At 50.2% G+C, this 25,905-nt stretch overlaps 1 protein-coding gene across 1 annotated transcript; it reads right to left on the bottom strand.

Annotated features, from left to right (window-relative positions):
* Positions 1–245: 245 nt before the first annotated feature.
* KDELR3 (KDEL endoplasmic reticulum protein retention receptor 3) lies at positions 246–16,815 on the bottom strand. Its single transcript, XM_055394416.2, has 5 exons — positions 16,540–16,815; positions 10,752–10,852; positions 2,984–3,142; positions 1,750–2,002; positions 246–944 (listed from the first exon to the last, which is right to left on the bottom strand). The coding sequence occupies exons 1-5, from the start codon at positions 16,628–16,630 to the stop codon at positions 904–906; spliced, it is 645 nt and encodes a 214-aa protein (XP_055250391.1). The 5' UTR covers positions 16,631–16,815; the 3' UTR covers positions 246–903.
* Positions 16,816–25,905: the final 9,090 nt, after the last annotated feature.

Here is a 25,905-nt window from a genome sequence, read left to right as displayed (position 1 = left end):
CTAACAATTCATAGTGTGGACTTCTCATCTAAAAGGTTGGTGGCTTTTGCTTGGGATCAGTGCTCTCTTTATGTCCTTGCTGGTCTCTGAACACATTCCTGTTGCGTTAAGACTTGAAAGATTTGTAGATGTGTGATGTTCAGGCACAGGATGCTAAGAGCTTATGTTACTATTCTTAGTTTGTAAATTGTCCTTTTGATACCATCTTGTTTCTTTTGTAGGTATAAATAAAACACTGTTGACAATAAGGTGTGAGATTTTTATTGTTTAAAAAAAGGTGTAACCTAATGATGGTCTCTTGTTTTTATTTGCTTCAAGACCATGTTCGATTGACTTGACACCTTAACACTTAAAACTGTGAAAGGGAGGTGGAATTAATTGGTCTTAATGTGAAAAAAATTTGAATCACAAAGCATCAATACTTAGTAGGTAAAAAGCCTGAGGTGTTTCCTCAACTCGTCCCACCTGTTGGTGACACCTTTGTATGTTGACTCCCTAAACATGATGATCTACCTAGAAAATAAAAATCAATCACAACAGTATACTCACTGGGGCTTTTGCCTCATACACAGTTAGGGTGTATTTCCAGATTGGGATTGGCTGTTCATTAGCATGAGTCTCACACCAGGGAACAATAGTTGACTCCATCCATTCTAAGGTTTGCTTGATGGTTCAGTTGACATTGTGAAGGTGTACCATACTTGCATGATTGGCCCGTTTTAATTACCTCTATAATTTAAGGGAGACAGTGATGAGAAAAGAGAAGGATCAGTGCTTTGCTAAATTGCACATGAAGTATTTCTCTGACTTCAGTTTTAACATTTGCTCAGTTGTGTATAAATTGCCCAGAAGACGTCAGATAGTTTGTGTCCTTGTTAGGGTGTAGAACATCTCTGATGGCCTTCAAATTGGCATTGGAAGACTTAACTTCTTTCCTTTAAGGACTAGAAGAAAAGGGAGCTGAAATTAGAATTTTTCATGAAACAACTCCTTTACAACTCTGTATAATCTTAGTATCTAATGCCCTTTTCACAGGTGTTCACTTAAAGTCAAGGGAAGATGCCACTGCAGGCTAACTACAGATACACTAACTCCACCTTGGACACACACCACCACCCCGTCTTTTGGTAGGCCATGAATCTAGCAGTTGTCCTTAATTCTGTTAACATCTCACAGCACATCAAGTTTTCATCAGCTACACTCTGAGAAATGTCACCATCTCTCCACTGATGACCAGCTCCTGGGCAATTACAGCTGCCCCATATCTCCCTGCTTTGGCTGCCTTTTGTTCTACACAGCGTTGGTAGACTGGTTTTCATATGACTCAGTTGCTATTTGTGATTAGAATGCAATGTGAATGTTTTACCCTGACTTACTGAGACCCCAGGTGATAAATCTGGATTGATATCTCTAGGATTATAGACTGACCATCCTAGCCTCTTCGTCTTGTATCATGCCAGGCTGGTTTCTGCCTCAGGGCTTACACATAGAAATGTATCAATATTTGTCCTTTAGTGCCTTAACTCGTGTCAAATGTCATCTCAGCTGTCTTCCCTGCACACTGTATATAAAAAGGATTATTGGTCTATTTTCATAGCTCTTATTTTCCTGAAAACATTTGTCTTCTGTGTTAGAATGTAAGCACCATGAAACACACAGACTTGTCTGTGTTCACTTCCATATCCCCTTGAATACTGAGTGGATCATAAATCCTAAGCCAGTGCCAGTGACACTTCTCCCAGCACCTACCTTTGGTCACATATAAGTAGAAGAAGTCACAGTAGAAGATGGTTTGTACTACCCCAGACACCACTGCAATTTGGTCATAGAAATTCTCAGTCTGGTACCGCCTAATCCAGTTAGCCAGGTAGAGGGCCCGGTATAGACCAAGAAAGAACAGGTAGTGAGTAGTAATGGTCTCGGCCTCTCCAGTCTTGCTGATCATGAAGAGCTGGGGCAGGATGGCCACTGATTCCAGGTAGATGGAGAAAGTCCAGAGGATCTGAGCCAAAGAGAAGGATCCACAGGAGGCTGATCAAGAAGGGGCCATATTTAGTTACCAAAACAGTGTCTATTGGTGAGAATATAGTGAAGCAAAACCAATTTTTTAAAAGCTATTTCACCATTTTTTCAGGTTTTATTTACTTAGCCACTCCACATAGCTTGCAGGACAAGAGATTGAACCAAGGCCACAAGCAGTGAAAGCCTGGAACCCCAACCACCGGATGGTCAGGGAACTCCCAGAATCATGTTCTTGAAATTTTTAAATGTTTTCATCAGCATATCATTCAACCCCTTTCTTTGAAAGTAAAAAAGTATTTTAAAAGATTCAAGTGTACTGCTTTTTCCAGGACAGTATGAATGTTGCTATGGGACAATTTTTGTTGCAGAATTCTATCATAAACTCGCCTTAATTGAGGCTATGGTTATCAAAATACAATCCATGAACATCAGCATCAGAATCTCCTCAGATGCTTATTGCTCCACAGATTCTTGAGTCAGTGGCCAGACCTACCGAGTTGAAAATGGTCTGGACTGTGTTTAGTATCCATTAATCAGGTTGGGGGCAGGAGGAGAAGGGGACGACAGAGAATGAGATGGCTGGATGGCATCACCGACTCTGTGGACATGAGTTTGAGTGAACTCTGGAAGTTGGTGATGGACAGGGAGGCCTGGAGTGCTGTGATTCATGGGGTCGCGGAGAGTCGGACACGACTGAGCGACTGAACTGAACTGAATCACCTGTTGAACAGAGGGTTTCAGCCTTACGTGGTACTGTGATGCCTGCTTTGTTTATGAACACGACTATTTAGGCGTGCCCATTTTTAAGAAGAGCACTGTGGATAGCTTATTGGTTATTTCTAAACTCATAACAAGTAACGGCCACAGTTGTGGTAGAAAGCTAGCCCTGACATTACCAAGGTGAAGGTTTTAAGGAATGTGTTTACCTTTGGAAATGAGTGCTCTGGGTCCCTTCCCTTACCTCCAGAGGAGTGAAACTGTAGTTCTCAAGGAAGGAAAGGCCAATGACAGGGACCAGAAGAAACTCCAGGCGGAATGTGTCATTCTCACTGTCAAATGTTTTCCGAAATTTCCCATAGATCATGTACACTGTGACATAGGCACAGAGGAGAAAAACCACCTGAAAAGGGAAACAGACATGGGAATCAATGAAGTCATTTCCCAACCTATTTTGGGGGCTTCAAAGTTACCCTAAATTCAGTTCAGTCACTCAGTCGTGTCTGACCCCAGGGACTGCATCAAGCCAGGCCTCCCTGTCCATCACCAGTTCCTGGATTTACTCAAACTCATGTCCATTGAGTCGGTGATGCCATCTAACCATCTTATCCTCTGTCATCCCCTTCTCCTGCCTTCAATCTTTCCCAGCTTCAGTTTCTTTTCCAATGAGTCAGTTCTGCACATCAGGTGGCCAAAGTATTTGAGTTTCAGCTTTAGCATCAGTCCTTCCAATGAATATTCAGGACTGATTTCCTTTAGGGTGGACTGGTTGGATCTCCTTGCTGGGGACTCTGAAGAGTCTTCTCCAACACCATAGTTCAAAAGCATCAATTCTTTGACGCTCAGCTTTCTTTATAGTCCAACTCACATCCATACATGACTACTGGAAAAAACATAACTTTGACTAGATGGACCTTTGTTGGCAAAGTAATGTCTCTGCTTTTTAAAATGCTGTCTAGGTTGGTCATCAAGGCAAATTGGCAGTAGTCAAACAGGAGATGGAAAGAGTGAACATCAACATTCTAGGAATCAGTGAACTAAAATGACTGGAATGGGTGAATTTAACTCAGATGACCATTATATCTACTACTGTGGGCAGGAATCCCTTAGAAGAAATGGAGTAGCCATCATGGTCAACAAGAGAGTCCGAAATGCAGTACTTGGATGCAATCTCAAAAACAACAGAATGATCTCTGTTCGTTTCCAAGGCAAACCATTCGGTATCACAGTAATCCAAGCCTATGCCCCAACCAGTAATGCTGAAGAAGCCGAAGTTGAACGGTTCTATGAAGACCTACAAGACCTTTTAGAACTAACACCCAGAAAAGATGTCCTTTTCATTATAGGGGACTGGAATGCAAAAGTAGGAAGTCAAGAAACACCTGGGGTAACAGGCAAATTTGACCTTGGAATATGGAATGAAGCAGGGCAAAGGCTAATAGAGTTTTGCCAAGAGAACACACTGGTCATAGCAAACACCCTCTTCCAACAACACAAGAGAAGACTCTACACATGGACATCACCAGATGGTCAACACCGAAATCAGATTGATCATATTCTTTGCAGCCAAAGATGGAGAAGCTCTACACACTTAGCAAAAATAAGACCGGGAGCTGACTGTGACTCAGATCATGAACTCCTTATTGCCAAATTCAGACTGAAATTGAAGAAAGTAGGGAAAACCACTAGACCATTCAGGTATGACCTAAATCAAATCCCTTATGATTATACAGTGGAAGTGAGAAATAGAATTAAAGGACTAGATCTGATAGAGTGCCTGATGAACTAAGGATGGAGGTTCGTGACACTGTACAGGAGACAGGGATCAAGACCATCCCCATGGAAAAGAAATGCAAAAAAGCAAAATGGCTGTCTGGGGAGGCCTTACAAACAGCTGTGAAAAGAAGAGAAGTGAAAAGCAAAGGAGAAAAGGAAAGATATAAGCATCTGAATGCAGAGTTCCAAAAATAGCAAGGAGAGATAAGAAAGCCTTCCTCAGCAATCAATGCAAAGAAATAGAGGAAAACAACAGAATAGGAAAAACAAGAGATCTCTTCAAGAAAATTAGAGATTCCAAGGGAACATTTCATGCAAAGATGGGCTCAATAAAGGACAGAAATGGTAGGGAACCTAACAAGCAGAAGATATTAAGAAGAGGTGGCAAGAATACACAGAAGAACTGTACAAAAAAGATCTTCATGAACCAGATAATCACGATGGTGTGATCACTCACCTAGAGTCAGACATCCTGGAATGTGAAGTCAAGTGGGCCTTAGAAAGCATCACTATGAACAAAGCTAGTGGAGGTGATGGAATTCCAGTTGAGCTATTTCAAATCCTGAAAGATGATGCTGTGAAAGTGCACTCAATATGCCAGCAAATTTGGAAAACTCAGCAGTGGACACACAACTGGAAAAGGTCGGTTTTCATTCCAGTCCCAAAGAAAGGCAATGCCAAAGAATGCTCAAACTACCGCACAATTGCAATCATCTCACATACTAGTAAAGTCATACTCAAAATTCTCCAAGCCAGGCTTCAGCAATACACAAACTTCCAGATGTTCAAGCTGGTTTTAGAAAAGGCAGAGGAACCAGAGATCAAATCGCCAACATTCAATGCTGGATCATGGAAAAAGCAAGAGAGTTCCAGAAAAACATCTATTTCTGCTTCATTGACTATGCCAAAGCCTTTGACTGTGTGGATCACAATAAACTGTGGAAAATTCTGAAAGAGATGGGCGTACCAGACCACCTGACCTGCCTCTTGAGAAACCTATATGCAGGTCAGGAAGCAACAGTTAGAACTCAACAAGGAACAACAGACTGGTCCCAAATACGAAAAGGAGTACATCAAGGCTGTATATTGTCACCCTGCTTATTTAACTTATATGCAGACTACATCAGAAACGCTGGGCTGGAAGAAGCACAAGCTGGAATCAAGATTGCTGGGAGAAATATCAATAACCTCAGATATGCAGATGACACCACCCTTATAGCAGAAAGTGAAGAGGAACTAAAAAGCCTCTTGATGAAAGTGAAAGAGGAGAGTGAAAAAGTTGGCTTAAAGCTCAACATTCAGAAAACTAAGATCATGGCATCTGGTCCCATCACTTCATGACAAATAGATAGGGAAACAGTGGAAACAGTGTCAGACTTTATTTTGGGGGGCTCCAAAATCACTGCAGATGCTGATTGCAGCCATGAAATTAAAAGACGCTTACTCCTTGGAAGGAAAGTTATGATCAACCTAGATAGCATATTAAAAAGCAGAGACATTACTTTGCCAACAAAGGTCCATCTAGTCAAGGCTATGGTTTTTCCAGTGGTCATGTATGGATGTGAGAGATGGACTGTGAAGAAAGCTGATCACTGAAGAATTGATGCTTTTGAACTGTGGTGTTGGAGAAGACGCTTGAGAGTCCCTTGGACTGCAAGGAGATCCAACCAGTCCATTCGAAAGGAGATCAGTCCTGGGTGTTCATTGGAAGGACTGATGCTGAAGCTGAAACTCCAATCCTTTGGCCACCTCATGCGAAGAGTTGACTATTGGAAAAGACCCTGATGCTGGGAGGGATTGGGGGCAGGAGGAGAAGGGGACGACAGAGGATGAGATGGCTGGATGGCATCACCGACTTGATGGACATGAGTTTGCGTGAATTCCGGGAGTTGGTGGTGGACAGGGAGGCCTGGCGTGCTGTGATTCATGGGGTTGCAAAGAGTTGGACACGACTCAGGAACTGAACTGAACTGAACTGAGGTTGGTCATAGCTTTTCTTCCAAGGAGCAAGCGGCTTTTAATTTCATGGCTACTGTCACCATCTGCAGTGATTTTGGAGCCCATAAAATCTCTTATTGTTTCCACTGTTTCCCCATCTATTTGCCATGAAGTGATGGGACCAGAGGCCATGATCTTAGTTTTCTGAATGTTGAGCTTTAAGCCAACTTTTCACTCTCCTCTTTCACTTTCATCAAGAGGCTCTTTAGTTCTCTTTCTGCCATAAGGGTGGTGTCATCTGCATATCTGAGGTTATTGATATTTCTCCCGGCATTCTTGATTCAAGCTTGTGCTTCCTCCAGCCTAGCATTTCTCATGATGTATTCTGCATATAACTGAAATAAGGAGGGTGACAATATATAGCCTTGACGTACTTCTTTCCCAATTTGGAACCAGTCTGTTGTTCCATGTCCAGTTCTAACTGTTGTTTCTTGACCTGCATACAGATTTCTCAGGAGGCAGGTCAGGTGATCTGGTATTCCCATCTCTTTCAGAATTTTCCACAGTTTGTTGTGATCCACACAGTCAAAGGCTTTGGCATAGTTAATAAAGCAGAAGTAGGTGTTTTTCTGGAACTCTCTTGCTTTTTCAATGATCCTACAGATGTTAGCAATTTGATCTCTGGTTCCTCTGCCTTTTCTTAATCCAGCCTGAACATCTGGAAGTTCACGGTTCATGTACTGTTGCCTGAGTTGGGACCTACCAAACCTGAGGGCGAGTATTCTGCCTTCAGTTGGTAATGTGTTTGAAATTTCTCTTGGGTCAATGACAGAACCTGAAGCTAATGGTCTTTTTGTTAAGTGACTGCACGCTTCTAACTGGGGCTGATAGTGTACACAACAACCCAGAGGTGCCCAGGTGCCCTCTCACTGTGGGGCATTTGGCAAAAAAGAAAGAACTGGTCTTTGTCGAGTGATTGGGCAGTAGCATCCCAGGGCTCTTTTAAAGCCTCAAGTTCTTGGGTCTGCATCAGTGAATTGAGAGCATACTTCCACAAGGACTAAAATTCCTTGAATCAGGTGATAATCAATCCTTCAGAAAAATGCTCTTTTCTTAACTAGAGTAGCTGTCCTCCAACATATAACGGTTTTAGAATTGGCCTCTAACCTAGGCCAGAGGCTCTCAAACCTGAATGTGCACCTAAATATAGAGGGCTGCCCCGCCCCCACCCTCAGAGGCAGGGCGTTTCACTTAGTGGGTCTGAGTAGGCCTGAGAATTTTGCATTTCTAGCACGTTCCTATGTGATACTGCTGCTGGTGGTCCAGGACCACACTGGCCTAGAAAAGTGTTTGCACTTCAAAACTCAGGTTATTTCCTCAAAGCCTTTTTCTCACCAGAACGAGGCACACGTGCTCTGTGTCACCATACCCCCATGTAACAAGACTCATCGTTGCTTGTGATCATATGTTCTGTAAATGTCTATGGACCAGCCTGTCTCCCCTTGGAGAGGAGATTCCCTAAGAGGGTCCATGCCCTGCCTGCCTCTGAATCTAACTCAGGGCCCCAAACAAATGCTGGAATGAGGGAATGAATCAATGAAATAGAGGTCACTTCTTCATCTCACACATTTGGAAACTGGCCTCTTTGAAGACTAGACCTCATTCAGCCATGGCAAGGGCTGGGTCTACAGTTCGCACCAGGACTGCCCAAGTCAAACCCTTGGGAAGAGAAATTAACTAAGCAGGCAGTGTTTGCTGCTTCTGTGTTGGATTTAAGTAAAAAGCGATTTCAGGACCTCGGATTGAAGTTCACACTGAGTTCAACGCACCACAAGTAAAAGCATCCTCCATTCTACCAATTCTAGGAACAAGATGCCCAGAATCCCAAAAGGACATCTCTGATATGGAGAAAGAGAACTCACTTTTAGTTAAATATCTTCTGGGAGCTAGGTATATTACATAGATTCCCATGTTATCTTCACAATAGCCTGGCAAGATAGTTAGGATTCCACCCATGTAGCTTTTTTACCTTAAAAAGAGGACTCCTATTAGACAATGTGCCCAACTAAAAACTACATATTCCAGCCTCCTTTGCAGATAAGGATGGTCAGTGACATGCAGATGGAAGTCACTGGAAAGCTCTATGAAAAGGGCTTACCCAGCTGGCAGGTACCCTATTGCTCTTTCTCCCCTTCCTCCTCCTTCCTATCCCAAATGTGATGTGATGGTAGGAGCTCTAGCACCTATTTTGTGACCCTGAAGCAACCCGAAGGATAGACATCACATTCAGGCTAGCTATATCATTTTCAGGACTTCTTGTTAAAAAGCAAGAATTTCAAAATGGCAACAGCAAAGCATTAAACCAAACATAGGGCCCTTCTGAGCAACTGCATAGGTAACAAACTCAAGTACTGGTCACACTAAAGCCAGCAGAGCAGAAAGTTAAAAGGAGCTGCCATTCCAGGCTTAGACTACCCACTTCCAGATTGTGTTTTATGAGTGAGGTAAAAATAAATCCTAACCTTATTAAAATAACCCATATCTCTGCTACCAGCATCCAGTTACGTCGCATTTTCCATTCCGTTCCGTTCAGTCGCTCAGTCATGTCCGACTCTTTGCGACCCCGTGAACTGTAGCCTACCAGGCTTCTCCGTCCATGGGATTCTCCAGGCAAGAATACTGGAGTGGGTTACCATTTCCTTCTCCAGGGGATCTTCCCGACCCAGGGATCGAACCCGGGTCTCCCGCATTGGAGGTAGACGCTTTAACCTCTGAGCCACCAGGGAAGCCACGTCCCATTTTACTGACTCTGAAATCTGGGCTCTTTCCACTAAATTGTGTTGGATGATTGGTTAAAGCCTCAGAAAATGTTTCATTCCAACACAACCTCACAGCTATGACCCAGGGCTGAAAGATGTTCAGTTTCTCCTTCTGTAAAAATAGGACCTAACTTCAAAGCAACAGCTTCCCACTGCAAAACTGAATCCAAATGGTTCACCTGCACCATCTGCCCTCACCCAGCCCTCTGTCGGCATCCCCACCACCAGCAGGCAGCCCTCGCCTGCTGATCTCCCACTGAGTCTGCCTTCTGTCTGCCCTTTGAATACATCAAGCTTGTTCCTGTCTTGGGGGGTCTTTGCACCAGCTATTCCTTCTGCTTGGAAATGTCTTTCTCTGAGCTTTGTTTCCTGTGTCATTCAAATCTCAGTTTACACATCCCCTCTTTGGAGAGGCCACTCTCTAAATAGCTCTCTCAGTGCAGTCACTCAGTCATGTCCGACTCTCTGCGACCCCACGGACTGCAGCACACCAGGCCTCCCTGTCCATCACCAACTCCCGGAGCTTGCTCAAACTCGTGTCCATTGAGTTGGTGATGCCATCCAACCATCTCATCCTCTGTTGTCCCCTTCTCCTACCGTCTTCAATCTTTCCCAGCATCAGGGTCTTTTCCAAATAGCTTCCTAGTCATTCTCTATCATGTAACTCTTCTTTCAAAACTTTTTGTCTTTATAATTAAAATGAAAAAGCATTCCATTTTGATTATTTGCATAGCCTTCTTCCTAGCCAGTTTTTCTTACTTGCTGCGTTTTCTGTCTCCCCAGTTACACTGCAGGTTCCATGAGTACGGGTGTCCTGTATTTCTCCTTCAGGTTCCTAGCTCACATGTGTGCTCAGTTGCTCAGGTGTGTGCTCTTTTACCCCATGGATTGTAGCCCACCAGGCTCCTCTGTTCATGGGATTCTCCAGGCAAGAATACTGGAGTAGGTTGCCGTTTCCAACTCCAGGGGATCTTCCTGGAGATCAGAGATTGAACTTGTGTCTCTTGTGTCTCCTGCACTGACAGGAGGATTTTCCACCACTGGGCCACCTGGGAAGCCCTCTTAGCTCACAGTAGGTGCTCAACAAATATTTGTCAGATAAATGGACCAATAAGCTCTCTGAAAGCTCATGGCATCATGTTTCCTTTTTTGCTTATCTTTTAACCATTGTAATAGTTTTTATTGAGTTTTTAGTATACTACAGCTATTGTATATTTACATATATTACCTTGTTTAATTTTCACAACAAAATCCTCTGAGGCAAGTACAACGATCTTCATTTTGCAGAGGAGGAAACCAAGGTACACACAGGCCAGAAGCCTTGCCCAAGCCCAGGCCCCATAGCTACTAACAGCAAAGCCAGGAACCAAACCTAGGTCTGGCTGGTTCCCAAGCCTGAGTCCCCACGCATAAACTGTCTCACCATCTGGGGGGGCGGTGCTCAGCAGGCACCCCACCATGGCTGTCCATCCCCCTCACCTTCATGACTGTGTTGTAGATGGAGATGAAGTTGGTGAACAGGTCCAAGTACCTGGTGGTAAAGACGAGAGCGAAAAGGATCTGGCTCTTCCCAGAGATGCCTGCAGTTGGATAGGGACAAGAGACAGTAAGAATACAGGCTCCCAGGCTCGCACACACTCCAGAAGCCCAGAAAGGCCTCTAGAGTGTCTGCTTAGTGGTGACACCCTGTCCAGGGCACTGTCACCCCTGAGGGTCAGGAAACACTCCTTCCCATTGGTCACTTTAATCTATTCCTCTCACCAGACTGTAACCTGTCACCCAGTCTCCAAATAAAGACATAGATACCGAGTTCCCAGGGCTCCTCTGCGTGCCTGCCTCAGTTCTTGCTCTGGGGAGGCTGCAGGGGTGGTGGGAGTCGGGCTTGAGAGGAGAGGTGTCAAGGCTTCTCTTCATTCCACCTCAATTGTCCCACTGACGGTCCCCAAAGCTCCATTTTTTTTTCGAACAGCTCACTGGCTCTACAAGGTGTTGATTCATCAGGGAGACCACAGCAGGTGGAGGAAGGCACAGGGCCAGGCAAGCATTCTATTTCATGTTTCCAAATTTTAATGAGTAAAAAAGGTTTTTGTTCTAGTTATAAAAGTTACAACTATTTTTACTCTTTGTAAGACAAAAACCAGGTAATACACATTTAGTCACTAAGCTGTGTCTGACTCTTTGCGACTCTATGGGCTGTAGCCTGCCAATCTCCTCCATCCATAGGATTTCCCAGGCAAGAATACTGGAGTAGGCTACCATTTCCTTCTCCAGGGTATCTTCCTGACCCTGGGACTGAACCCGAGCCGAGTCTCCTGCTTGGCAGGCAGATTCTTTACCAGTGAGCCACCTGGGGAACTATACACAGAGGTGTAAATTTAAAAAGAGCAGTCTTCTGAATCACAAAGCCTGCGTGTGGAATCTTCCTGATCTTCGTTGGCACACACAGACACACAACACACACGTGCATACACAACACATAACGGACGCTCAAACTGACAAGACTGGGTTCCTCCTTACCATGCTATTTTGTCATCTGCTTTGGTCTCTTTCCTTTCTGAACTTTTTATTTTGAAATAATTTCAGATTTACAGAAGAGTTATAGACAGTACAGAGAGGCCCCATACACCCTTCACCTGGCTTCCCCTAATGTTAACACCTTGCATGATGTCAGGGAAGCATATTCTCCTCGGTTCTGTCTCGTCACAGGGTGACGTCACAGGGTGACTGGAGTGACGGACATTAAAGCCATCGGCGTGCCACAGCTGTCGGGTCTTGGACAGACCGTGTTATAGCTCTTAGACAAGTCCGTGTTACAGCTCTATTTTATTTAGAAAACAGCAGGAAAAACCATCTTCGAGGCGTGAGGGCATGTAGACCCAAAGACGCGAAGAGAAGAGCGCGCCAGTGCGCAGGAGAGAGAGACCCCTGGCCCTTAGGCTCCTCTTTTTATGTGATTTTCCTCCCCTGGGCCTGTCCTTTGTAAACTGGGCCAGCCTGGAGTGTTGTTTGTTCTACCTGAGGTCCTCACTCCAGTCCTCGGACCTTCCTTTGTTCTATTTTCGCGGGCTTTTCCCTTCCTTATCTTTTAGCCACCACCATTCTGGACTCCTGTTTCCTATTCTAACTGAACATTTGCCAAAACTAAGAAACTGACATCAGTAGAGCACTATTGGGGCATCCCAATAGTGGATAGCTCCCAACAGTGAGCTGGGTAGCTCAGCTGGTAAAGAATCTGCCTTCAGTGGAGGAGACCCCGGTTCGATTCCTGGGTTGGAAAGATCCCCTGGAGAAGGGACAGACTACCCACTCCCGTATTCTTGGGCTTCTCTGGTGGCTCCGAGAGTAAAGAATCTGCCTGCAATGTGGGAGACCTGGGTTCACTCCCTGGGTTGGGAAGATCCCGTGGGGGAGGGCATGGCAACCCACTCCAGTGTTCCTGCATGGAGAATCCCATGGACAGAGCAGCCTGGTGGGCTACAGTGCACGGGGTCCCGGACAGGACTGGGTGACTAAGCGCAGCACAGCACAGCACCATGACTAAACTCCAGACTTTATTCAGATCTCACGTTTGCCCACTGGGGCCCTTTTCCTGTTCCAGATGCCGATCCATGGTTCGAGGCTGCGCTTAGCCATCATGCTCCTTGGTCAGCTCTTGGCCACTTTTGATACACAGTCATGGAGGTGGTTCCAGGGTGAAGCGAGCAGCTGCCCTCCTTCCTGTTTCTCTCGCTCCGTGAAACCCACAGCAGTCTGGATCCATCACCAAAGCACTCCTATGGTCCATGATGCCCACGTTTCTGCATCCAAACATCAACTCTGCCCTCACTCACCCAGCTCTTCACGAGTCAGTGGGGCTCTCCAGCTATCCCCCCACACCCTTCTCCAGGTTTCTGACACTGCCCACAGGGCCAGCTTCTCACCTCGCCGGCTGCTCCTGTCCTCCTGAAACCCTAATCCTCATAGGGCGAGCTCTCTTCTCCCTCTGTCCCTTCATCCCATCCCACACATGAGGGACGCTCCAGCTCCAGACTCTCCTTGGTTCTCTGACCCACATATTCCTGCCTGGCAGAGCCCACCATCTCCCCCTGAATCCCCTCCTTCTCCTGTCTTCCATCCTTCATAAATGCCACCACCATTCCCTCCATGTTCAAGCCAGAAAACCAAGAGCCATCCTTGAGTCTCTTTCACCTTTGTCTCCTCATCCCTGGACTTCACTCTAAAGGTGATGGGTTGATTGGGTAGCTGGACACCCAGAAATGACATTACCTGACTCAGGGTTTGACTCCTTTGTACACCTGATTGGTACCTTTTCTAATGATCCCTCTGGTGGCGGACATTCATTCTGGCGGGGGGAGGGACAATTTTAATGCCTGAGGATGAACACTGCTGAAGCCCCTCACATTTTAGAGGGTTCTGGGTCCGTGTGCCAGCTTTCCTAACAGCATGGCAAGCCTGAGTCTCACACTGGCATCTGTAAAATGGACTGACGTGAGGCCTAACTAGGATTCAATGTGGAATACAAGTGTCTTCTTGGGGGCTTGGCAGGGGGCCTGGCTGAGGCGGAAGGAGCCCTCTGGGGGAGGGAGTGGAGTCCAGGAGGCAATAACTGGGCCAGGTTGGGCTGAGACTGTCTATACCACCTCCCAGAGCCCGCACTTAGGTCTGGCCGGTGCAGGGGGCCTCAACCCCATTCAGGAGGCTCCAGTAGGAGGCTCTAGTGGGCGACACAAGGCTATCCCCCAACATAGCTTCTTTCCACTCCTCCCCTCTTTCCATCCCCAGCCTGCCAGGCCCTTGGGCTTCACTCACATTTTCCCTAGCATTTTAGGAACCCTGGCGGTCTTGAGCACATTGCTTTTCCACACTCTTTAAAAACCAGTGAATAATTTCCACCAAAGCAAGCCACACATGGAGACCTCAGGACAGAGAGGAGAATAGGAGCCTGGACCTGGCCAGAGTCCCTTGGGGGACCCATTGACCAGGTGCAGACCTCCTACCCTTTGACAGATAAAGAAAACTGAGGCCCCGGGTCACACAAAGAGTCAGTGGCAGAGCACGAATGGAGCGCCAGTCTCCTGCCTTTGGGGCTGGGCCGCTGGGGTGTCACACCAGGCCTGCTCCTGGGGGAGGCACTCACCTCTCTGTTCTCAACCAGACCTGTGCTGATCCCTCTCCACACACACAAAGGCCCTCCTGCTCATCCGCCCTTTGCTTTTCCCATTACTGTTGTTTAGTTGCTCAGTCGTGTCCGACCCTTTGTGACCCCATGAACTGTAGCCCACCAGGCTCCTCTGTCCATGGGATTCTCCAGGCAAGAATACTGGAGTGGGTTGCCATTTCCTTCTGCAGGGAATCTTCCCGATTCAGGGATCTCCTGCATTGCAGGCAGATTCTTTACCACTGAGCCACTCAGCACCTCTGACAAACCATATAATTTAGTTGGTTGCTACCACCGTTGCTAACTGACGGTCTGCTGCTAAGTCACTTCAGTCGTGTCCGACTCTGTGCGACCCCATAGACGGCAGCCTACCAGGCTCCCCTGTCCCTGGGATTCTCCAGGCAAGAACACTGGAGTGGGTTGCCATTTCCTTCTCCAATGTGTGAAAGTGAAAAGTGAAAGTGAAGTCGCTCAGTCATGTCCGACTCATAGCGATCCTATGGACTGCAGCCTACCAGGCTCCTCCATCCATGGGATTTTCTAGGCAAGAGTACTCAAGTGGCTTGCCGTTGTCTTCTCCGAACTGACGGTCTCCCACCTCTAAATCCAGCCCCATCAGGTCAGGATCTCTGCCTGTGTGGCCGGCTTCTATCCCAGGTGCCTGGCAGAGCGGGTGGGGAACAGCGCCCTCTCCTGGTCATGGTGGCTCACCCTGCCCAGGACCCTTCCCCTCAGAGACAGGTGCAGGCTAGATTCTGCCCCTCACTGGAGCCTCTCTCAGCGCTCCTGGCCCACTTCCCCTAAGTGGGAACCTGAGAACCAACCTGTGAGTGCCCGTCTCCCTGGAGACCCCAAACCCAAAAGGCCTCCAGGTCTGGAATCACTCCCTCTGCAATGATGCTCACAGCACCCACCTCTTACCCCCATCCCCTTCCCTCCTGCCAGCAGCTTCTATGATGCTCTCTCAGCCTCTCCCACAGTTTCCAGAGTCCCCTTATAAGCCCCCTCCCCTGCTCCAAACTTTCCTTGGCTCCCAGTCCCAACTCCCTAGCCTGGCAGACAAGGCCCTTTCACATCCAACCTCCTACGCCCGTGGACTGGTCTCCCCCCAGGACCAGCCTGAAGACAGGCTGCTCCCCGTTTCCAGGACATGCCCTGCTGTCTGTGACACTACAAGCCCTTCCTGTGTGACACGCTGCCTGTCATCCAGGACAGAGCAACACAGAGCTGCTCCCTCCATGAAGGCTTCAGGGGTCCACCCCCTGCCTCGCTGGCCCCCATGAGGAGTCCGTGCCCTTCTCTGCAGGCGCTCACCCCAGCGCCAAGCACAGGGCAGGCGCCTCCAGCACACCAGTGGACAAAGATGGCTGCAGGCTGCTCAGGCAGCCTCTTAACGCACTGGGTCTGTTTGGCCATCACCGGTCCAGCCCTGAGATGTCTCCGACCCCCTAGCGGGGCCGCCAGACTGCTGGGTAAAAGGGGGACCCCCTCCCACCCTCTCTGGGCTTCTGCTCATGGGCAGCTCCGTGCCCACGTGGGCCTAGCTGATGCCTCTCCTGCCACATCACAAGGAAAGAGGGCCCAGCTGGGGGGTGGGGGTGGGATGGGGGGATGTCTGGCAGGGGGCAGGGGAGAGGGGAAGGGGGAGGGCAAGAGAAGAGCCTGAGAGTCTGGAGCCAGTTCCTGTGTGTTCCCCTCCTTCGCCCCCACCTCCCATTCCCCACCTCGGGCCTGAGTGGGGGTAGAGGGCACAAGGGGCCCCAAGCGGTGCTGCTCCTGGGCAGGAAAGGGGGTGTCACCTCCTCTCTACCCCTCCTTCCAACCACCAGTGGCCATGCCAAGTGGTGAGGGAGGGAGGGAGGCCACCCTCCGTTACCTCCACGGGTCCGTTTCCTCTGATACGGTACAATTGTACATTTTCTTTGGAACCTAAACTGTGCGAAGAGTTTCAAGCACCCCTAAGCCGAAGTCCCCACCCTGCAGAGACATTCAGGAACCTCTTCCCCTCCAGCCTCGCAGCAGGGGCGTGGGGTTGCCCCCCCCCCCGCCCCCGGTCCCCACCTCCCGTCCGAGGCGCCCCCACCTCCCGCCGGGGATGCGCGCCCTCACCCGCGCAGCACTTGGACCTCCAGATCTTCCCCAGAAGCAAGATCATGGCCAGGAGATGGCTCAGGTCGCCGAGGATTCGAAACACGTTCATGGTCCGGCCCACGCTCAGCCAACTCCTGGGAAACTTTACTGGCGGGCGAGGCGGCTGCCACGTCCCCGGCCCCGGCCCCGGCCTGTGGGTCCTGCGCCCCCGAGCTCCGCGCTCCCGTCCAGGCGCGGCCGCTCCGCCAGCGCGCTCTTGGCCGGGCGGTGACGTGGCCGGCCCGGCGGCCGTGCCAGGGAGCCAGGAAGCGCCGCCGCCCGAGATCCCGCCTCCCGGCCCAGCCCAGCGGCTCCCGGGGCGGGCCGTCCCGCGGGCCGGGGGGCTTCCGGCCTGGGCTCGCCGACTGCCGCCCGGGGCCGCTCTGTGTCCACGGGGTGCCTGCCAGGTCCCACCCCGCCGACACCCCTGAGAGGGGTCTCCTCCGGAGTCCGGGCCCCTGCCTCCCCTGCTTGGGACCGAGAGTGACCGTGGGCGAGCCACTGGGCCCCTCCTTCTGCCTTGGTTCCCTCATCTGTACATAGAGCTAAGAAGACCCGTTCTGGGGTGAAGTGGGGTCCCGCGTGCCACTGCTTGGCACGGGCTTAGCAGGTTGGAAGCCCCCCAGACATGGGTGACACACTGCTATTGTCATCATCAGCCTGGGGTTTGAACTCCTTCCTCCTCCCGTGGGGAGAAGAGCTGGAGCCAGTTTCCCCTTCCTCTGACCTGTTCATTTCAGGAGCCACCTTGCCCTGACCTGACCTGTTGGACAACGATAACCAAAGACTCTGGTTGGGAGTCAGGTGGGCCTCGGTTCCAGCCAGGGTGCTGAGAGACTTTCCTTCTCTTGGCCTCAGTTGTTTCAACTGTAAAATAGGATGACTGTGAGCATGGAAGAGGTCAGGTCTGTCAGGGAGATGCAGGATCCTCACTAGCATCTCCCTCTTCTTGGTGTGACAAGATGTCAAACAGGAGCACAGGCCAGGAGAGACTCCAGAGGGCAGTGGGCCAGCAAATTGGGAGGGTGAAGGGTGAAGGACCAATGGAGGGAAGGAGTCCTGTCAGTGCTGTGTGGCCTGAGCAGACCGGCCACCCTCTCTGGGCCTTGGTCTCTGCATCTGTAGTAGTGGATCACATGTGCTTCCTGCTTTTGACCCCTGTAGCCCGTTTTCCTGCTCAGGACCTCGACCTCTCCCTAAATTACTGACTTCCTCTCTGCCCCCTCCCCCATCCCAGACAGCCAGAGAGGCTCTGCCCTGATTAAATCTATCCCTCCGCTACTTGTGACATTCCCACAGCCCCTTCACCATGCCTCCAGGGAGCTCAAAATGTGGTCCAAGGATCAGCAGCATCTGTATTGCCTGTTGGGACTGTGGAATCTCTGGTCCCAACTCAGACCCAGTGAAGCAGAATCTGCTGTTAAACAGCATCCCTGGGTGATGTGTGTGCATATGAAAGTTCAAGAAGCACCGATCTAAGCAAAACTAAGAGGGAGGTACTATAATTCCCATTCTACACCGGGAACACTGAGCACAGAGAGGTTAAGCAATTTGCTTAGCATCACACTAGACACTAAATAGTGACGCCTGGATTCCCACACACAGTCTGATTCCAGTGTTCATGCAGTTAAATCATTATATTACACTATGGGTTGTCATTGGGGGTGATGAGCTCCCTGTCATGAGAGGTAAGTAAGCAGGGTGGGGCGGGGGTGCCCATTTGTCAAGGATACTCTGTGGGGACTCCTGCCCTGGTGAGGATAACCATGAAGTATTGAGCACCTACTGGGTACTGGGTACCAGGCATGGGTCAGGCGTATTAGGTTCTCTCAGTTTGGCCTCAACAGTCACCTGAAGCAGGTTTTAAAGCCTCACTTTGCAGGTAAAGGCTATCGAGACCCAGCAAAGTGAGCTGTGTGGTCCAAGTTCCTGTGGGAGGAAAAACTAGGCACTCATCCCAGGGCTGTGACGGGTTCTGAATGGGCTGCTGTGTTCCCTGCTCCCCCCAAACCCTCCCCATATGCCTCCCCACCCCAGAGAAGGCGGCGGCTATTTAAATCCCTCAGGTGTGGCTACGGTTCTCTCTGCCCAACCAGCTGGCATCTCCTTCTAGGCGCCCACCTCCTCCCTAAGCCAGGGAAAAGCACGTGCATTTGCCATTTGGTGAAACATCTGTCCTCCTGAGAAGCAGCCCCAACTGCCAGCGGGGGCTGGAATGGGCTTGAATCCTCCTCTCTTTCTCCAGGGGGACCACAGGGGAACTGGCCTTGGCCAGAGGAAGTCTGAGGAGGTTCCGCCATGGTGGTGGAAGGCGAAGAACTCAGGCTGGGCAGTCCCAGGACCAAGGGCTTGTCCTGGGCCTGCCACAGTAGCCTTGAGCCTGTCATGTCTCCTCCATGGGCCTTCACTTTCCCATCTGTTAATGGGGATAATGAAGATAGAAGTATTGATGACTGGGGATTTCCAGGTGGTCCAGTAGCTAAGGCTCCATGCTCCCAGTGCAGGGAGCCTGGGTTCCATCCCTGGTCTGGGATCTAGATCCCACATGCCACAACTAAAACTCAGCACAACCAAATAAATGTTAAAAATAAGAAGAGGTAAAAGTATTGCTAACTGGATACTTGATCCTCCTTACAGCTAGTCTTCCCAGTTTCCCTATGAAACTGATACTCCCTATGTCTCAGGACAAGGAGCTCATCACTCCCATTTTACAGATGACAATACTGAGGCTCAAACTTGTCTCTTGCTCCCGCAGGTCACATAGACCTCTTCTCCCCAAAGTTCTACCACTCTGGCCTTAGTAATCGGCCCCACCTTTTTCATACCTACCCCATCTTCAAGGTGGAGCATTTTTCAAAGCTCCCCATGAAGCACAGGGAAAATCCCCTCCTCATTTTATCCTTTCTGTCTCTAGCCCATGCCGGCACTCCGACCACCTGCACCATCAGACCTATCTCTCCCGGATGCTGGGGGGTTCCTGACAAGTCCCTCACCTCTCTAAGTCTCACTTCTCCTGACACCTGAAATTTGTCTACTCCAGGAATGAAATGGAGGGGAAGCCAAGAGGGAAATTTCCTTCAGTTCAAAGGATAAGGATTCTTTTTTCCTCATGAAGAAAGTAGATCGTATGCTTTCAAAGTCAGATTTATGGGAGAGGGAATGGGGGAGTTGTTCAATAAGAGAGGGAAAATGTATATACAGATTTTTTTTTTTTTCCCTTCCTGGTCCTAGCCTTTTGTTACATTGCACCACTGTATTGAATATCCTGCCAACTGCCTCAAATTCTGTGTGGATGTAAGGTGAAAATCACGATCATGAGGATGCCTGGCCACCTAATCAGCCGCCTCTGGCTGGGCAGGATCCTGGAAAGAAGAAGCTGTGGGTCTGGGCTCCTGGGACTCTGAGTTCCTGGGGGCCTCTATGGCTTTTTCTGTTCTTGGCGACGATTGGATGCTCCTCCGCCCCCCGTGGAAAGAATGAGCTTTTCCCAGGCAGGTGTTTTGGAGGTTCCCCCCTTCACACTCTGCTCAATATATTTTGAGTGACATTCTGTAGGAACTAGTGTGCGCCCCATTTATACAGGGCGGGAAACCAAGGTTCCAAAGCCTCTTCTCCACTTTCAGTCCCAAGCACATTTATTGAAGACCAGCTGTGTGCCAGGTGCCTTGCCGGCTGTTGTAGGTGTAGACCTAAGGAGCCCCTGGGGCGCCGTGGGGGATAGGTGCCTGTGCAAGGATTGGATATGGTGCAGAGGAGAGAGTAATTACCCTGGGTTGGGGGGAGTCAGGAGGCAGAACTGCAGTTAGGAAGGCTTTCAGAGAACGCCAGAGTGGGCTCTGAAGGATGAATAGGAGCTTGCCTTCAGGACAAAGCCAGGGGGAAGAGAGTACAGTCCCAAGTAGAAAGAACTACAGGTGCAAAGGTGCAGAAGTGTCTGATACCACTGACTCTCCCAGCATATTTTATCTGTAGCACTCTTTAAAAGGTCAATGAATGGGTTGGGGCAGGGCGTGGGAAGAGAGAGAGGGGATGGGACTTCCCTGGAGGTCAAGAGGTTAAGACTCCATGCTTTCACTGCAGGGGCACGGGGTTCAATCCCCGGTGGGGGAACTAAGATTTTTCAAGCTCCACTATTTATGAGCTGTCTGAATTTGGGCAATTTGTTTCATTTCTCCAAGTCGTAGTGTTCTTATCCGTCATTTGAGTGTAAACCAGGTACTGACTTCAGAGGGTAAATATCGGGGTCAAAGTCAGCTAGGTTTCTAAAGCGCTTTGCAAGGAATAAACCACGCAACAAACACCAGCCCCGGGTCCCGTTTAGAGGACACCGAAGCCCAACGAGGCAAAGCAGAGCTAGGAGAAAACACGGAAATTTCAGGTCCTCGGGAAGCGATCACTCCCTAGCTGGTTTATTCCCCGAGAAGTGCAAAAAAGATTGTTATTGGTAACCTCTCGCCCGAGGACGCCTTCTGTGGCGCTAGAAGCGTTCTGTATCTAGATCTGAGTGGTGGTCACATGGGTTTTTAACATATGTAAAAAATGCATTGAGCTGTACACTTGAGATGCATGTGTTACCGTTTGTTAATTACACCTAAAGTAAAAGTAAAAGAAACCAACCCTGGCGGCGATGCCCCCCTTCCTTCGCCGCTGGCGACAGGTGTCTTTCGGAGAGTCCTAAAGCCAATCTCCGCGCGCAGCGCAGGCAAAGCTCTGAGCCTGGAGTCGTGCACCGCGCACCCGGGCCTGGGCGAGGTTCCCAAGGCAACCTCAAGCTACTCTCGCCGCGTCTCCCGAGTGACGAGGCGCCACCGAAGCCCCGGAGCCCGGATCACGGAACGGGAGCCACGGAGCGAGGCTGGAGGGAGAGCGCGGCTGGCCAAGGGCGGAGGGGAGAGACTCCGCGCCCTTTGTCCTTGCGCTGGCATCCCGAGGGCATCCGGCAAGCTCCACTCCCCAACCCTGGTCGTGGCCATAAACTGCTGCTTGAACTCATCCATCCCTAGGGATTCCTTCTCGGCTTTCCAGGTGGGGAGATGGAGGGCTTGACTACTCCCCTATATCGTAGAGCAAATTAGGGGCAAAGCCAAGCCCGGCACCCTGGTGGCCTGCTTTCCAGCTTGTGTCTGGCAGCCAAATGGATGGCACATAGGGCTGTGTGCCGGCATCTCCTTGGGGTCTGGTTCCAACTCTGCTAGTGACCTGCTCTGTGGTCCCCTCTCTTGTCTGGGTCTCGGAGATGGGGACAATATCACCATCTCAGCATAGCTGCTACCAAGTATGTGAAATAAGGGATGTAAAGGTGTTATAAACTCTGAAGTGCTTTGCGTGTGTCAAGGACCATGACCATCGCTAACCTACTGCCTTCTGCTTATCATCACCCCAGCCCCAACCACAGCCTGGGTGACAGCCAGCTGCACGTGAACTTGGGGCCCGGAACTCTCCATGCCCGGAGATTTCCAGTCTGCAGGTGAGAGTTCCCTGCCCCCATTTTCTGCTTCCTAAGAAATGGGCTCTGAGATCTCTCCCAGATACCAGGGATCCTTTGGTCCCCAGACTGTCCATTTAAAGGGGTTCACAGAGACATCACCTTCCACCCACCCCCCTAATCTTCCACCCTGCGGCTGGATCACAGGGGTTCTCCACTACAGGAGGACATCTGGAGGCTCCAGAACATTTGAGGTCCCAGAACAGAACCCAGGACTAACACTCCTCAGTGCCCTTGAACGCCTCATGCCGGGCGTGTTTGGACAGTTGTGTATTCATGTGCTGTGAGGCTATAAATATATTTTGGTGTATATGTGTGTATGTGTACGCATGTGCCCGGCATGCATATGTTGGGGTGTGAGTGTGTGTGTGTGTGTATACTTGGGATGTGTATTTGAGTGTGTGTATGTAAATGTGTGTATTTAGGGCTGTGTGGTATGTGCGTGCAGGTGTGTGTTGTATATTTGTGGCATATGTGTTTACCCTTGCATCTATTTGTGTCTTTGATGCTGTAGATGCATATTTAGGTGGACATTTGTGGGTTTTGTACTTGTGGTGTGCACAAGTGGGTGTGTGAAACTGTGAGGTCTGTGTACAAGTGTGCTGGGGGTCCTGGGTGCAGGGACTCTTTCTGTCCCATCTCCCTTCATCTGGGTGACCTTCTCCTAGCTAAGGACTGTGGCTGAGACCACAGGCAAGCTTCTGCTTGCTCTTGTCCTCACTGCAGACCTGTGGCTGTCCAGGTCTTGAGCTTGCCCGTGTCTTTGACCAGTGTGGGCACCGGGGGCAAAGGGTAGGTGAGTGAACCTAGGGCCAGGACTCATATGCCACCCCCTCTCTGCCTGGCCTCCTCCCCTCCCCACAGCAGGAGCAGCAGCGGGAAAGGTTGGCGGAGGGGGGCTATTTTGGGAGCGTCTCCTTAGCAACAGCTGCCACGGCCGTCTGTGGCGGTTTTTCTATAGGTGCTAAAATATTCCACCCTGGTGACTAGGGAGTGCTGGGGGGTGGGTGAGGGTGGGAGCTGAGGGCGGCAGAGACCCCTGCAGTCCTATGTTCCCAGGGCACAGCTTGCTGGGATGAACCCCCAGCGTCCCTTTCCCCACCTCTGGTCCTCACCCCTCAGGATTGCTGGGGCTTTCGAGCCCTGAGACAGGCCAGCTGTGTCCCGAGGTGATTTTTAATCTAAGCAGCTGGGCTTCCTCAGTTTGTCCCATCTGTAGAATGGGCTTGTTTGACTTTAAGAAACTCTCTAGGTGAAAATTTCTGGACTCTGTGACTCTGCTATTTTGAGGTAGACTTTTCCCTCCCCTCCAGCTGTCCCAGCTGCCTGGCCCAAGTTCCCTTCCCCTCCAGTCCTCCTAGCTCTCTGCACATGCTCTCAGGGCTCCTGTTGAACCAGGGACGCCTGGTTGGGCTCCCAGAGTGAGTCGGTTAGTGGGTGCTCTGCTGGCCTGGGGTGACCTTTCCCCAGAAAATAGGAGAAGGTTCAAATCCTGGCTCAGACACTTGCTAACGCCCTGAGCACCCCCAGGCAAGCCACTTCCTCTCTCCAGATTTCCTACCTGCAAACTCCGGGTAGTCAGTCTCCACCTCATCGAGTTGTCATCAGGGTCAAATGGGAGAATAGAGAATGGGCAGGAAGCTTTGGCAAAATGTACAGATGAATGAAGGTTTTTACTGTAATTCCCATCAGACTTCAGAGCAAGTATTACCCTTGCAGAGAGCAGTTCCTGGCCACCCAGGGCCAGGCCACATGCCTCAGTTTCCCCCACTGGTAACAAGTGCTTTGTCATAGAGCTCCTGTTAAGGTTAAATGAGACAACACTCTTGAAGGTCTAGAGCAGGGCTGGCTGATGACGGGCACTCAAAGGAGGCTTGCTTCTGCATTCAGTTCAGTTCAGTCTCTCAGTCGTGTCAGATCTTTGCGACCCCATGGACTGCAGCACGCCAGGCTTCCCTGTCCATCACCAACTGCCTGAGCTGGTTCAAACTCATGTCCATTGAGTCAGTGATGCCATCCAACCATCTCATCCTCTGTCATCCCCTTATCCTCCTGCCCTCAATCTTTCTCAGCATCATGACAAAGCCTATTTACCCTTTGGGACCCCAGGCCGGATTGTTCCATGACAGACTGAGGCCTCTGAGATCCAGTGAGGACAAGCAACTTGCCCAGGGTCACCCAGCTTCTGACACCCAAGCCTACCCCCTGCAGCCTCTGTCTCTCAAGCCTCCCCCCAACTCCCCACCCCTCCCCGGCCCTCTATGCAAAAACAGCAAATTCTTCTTTAGTCTTTAATCATCCACAGAATAACCCCTTCAAGTGGATATTATCCTCCCTGCTTTACATGTGAGGACATTGAGGCCCAAAGAGGCAAGGTTAGTTGTTCAGAGTTACACAGAAGTGGGTGGTGCTGAAGAGACTCTTCTCTGGGATCCGTAAAGCTCTCCCTGCCCAGAGGTCCCCTTTTGGCCTCTCCGCACTTTCCCTCAGCCCACCTTCAGCCTCCACAGGACTCTGCTCCTTACAGGAGATGAGCAGTGGAGATTGCAGCCCCAGGCCTAGCAAGTGGACCATCACCAGAGGTTTCCTCTCAACCCCTGTGACTCAAAGCCACCAGGCCTCCTTCTCCCCTCTTGTCACTACCCCTGAGTCCCCACTCTATCCTTAAAGCTGCCACCCAGGGACCTAGTACTGGGTTCGATCCCAGGAAAACAGACGCTCTAGCTCTAAAGATACCCTTGTCCCCATCTCCCCCTCCTTCCCACTCCTCTTCCTTCTCCTGAATCCCTCACTCCCAAGGCAGCCACCAGGCCAAGCCTCTGGCCAGGTGAACAGGCCATTTGCCTCACCTGCGTCGCCTCCCACTTTCAATTCGTGAAAAAGTATGATAGCCACCAGGCACACATGGCCACTGACCCAGCATTCAGGCTGCCTGAGTTCCCCATCCATTCACACATCAGAGACTCATTCCATGGGACATGGGCCCTAGTTGCCTTCCTGGGAGGGCACAGCAGGATAATGAGGAAGCGGGGCATGGGATGGGCCATGTGCTATGGAGCCCTGCAAGGGGCTGAAGGGAGGGCGGAGACGGGATGGTCCTGTTTATTGAGCTCCTGGTATGAGCTGTGCATTCTAGTACATCCACCTCACTTGATCTGTGCCTGTGAGGCCCTCACAATGGTGAGGCTGCTCATCGTACAGACAGGTTAAATACAAAAACTTGCTCAAGCTCATACAGCTCCTAGGTGCTGTTGAGCCCAGGTTGGCCTGACTCCCAAGCCCACTTAACAAGAACCAAACCTGGGCCCGGTGCTGGATGAGTGAATGAAGAGGTGATCGGTGACTTCTGCTGAGGGCAGCAGGAAGCCTTCCTAGGGGAGGCAGCGTGGAGGCTGCCCTGGGCAACTGCAGGAATCCTCAGGGCATTTCAGGCAGGAAGAACAGCATGTGCAAAGGCAGAGAGGTGTGGAGGCATCTGGTGTGTTCTGGAATCCATGGGGAACCAGGGTGTGTGTGTGGGTACCTGGGGTGTGGGGTCAGGTGGGACCTGACTGTACACCGCATGGAGGAGTCGGGACTGGATCCTTCGGGTGGGGAGGGTCTGCGGGGACTGGAAACCGTCATGGTGGTTCACGTGCTCTGGTTCCTGTGGCTGGCGCAACTTCAGAGAATTGGCTTGAAAGAGGAGCCAGAGATTTCGTATTCACTAAATTCTCAGTCTGGCTTTGGGGTGCCTCTCTTTGGAGAGTCTTTCTCGTAACTGGGGCCAGTCAGAGATGTCCAGGCTCCCAGGGAAGTCCTTCTGGCTGTCTAACTGCAGGCATTCTCTCATCCTCCTACCCTGCCTCTTCCAACCTCCT

The sequence above is a fragment of the Moschus berezovskii genome, chromosome 6, assembly GCF_049115385.1.
Source record: "Moschus berezovskii isolate FMDL1 chromosome 6, NW_MosBer_1.0, whole genome shotgun sequence".
Lineage (NCBI taxonomy): Eukaryota > Metazoa > Chordata > Mammalia > Artiodactyla > Moschidae > Moschus > Moschus berezovskii.
The sequence above is the reverse complement of the archived record's forward strand: the minus strand, read 5'-3'. Positions and strand labels throughout refer to the sequence as shown.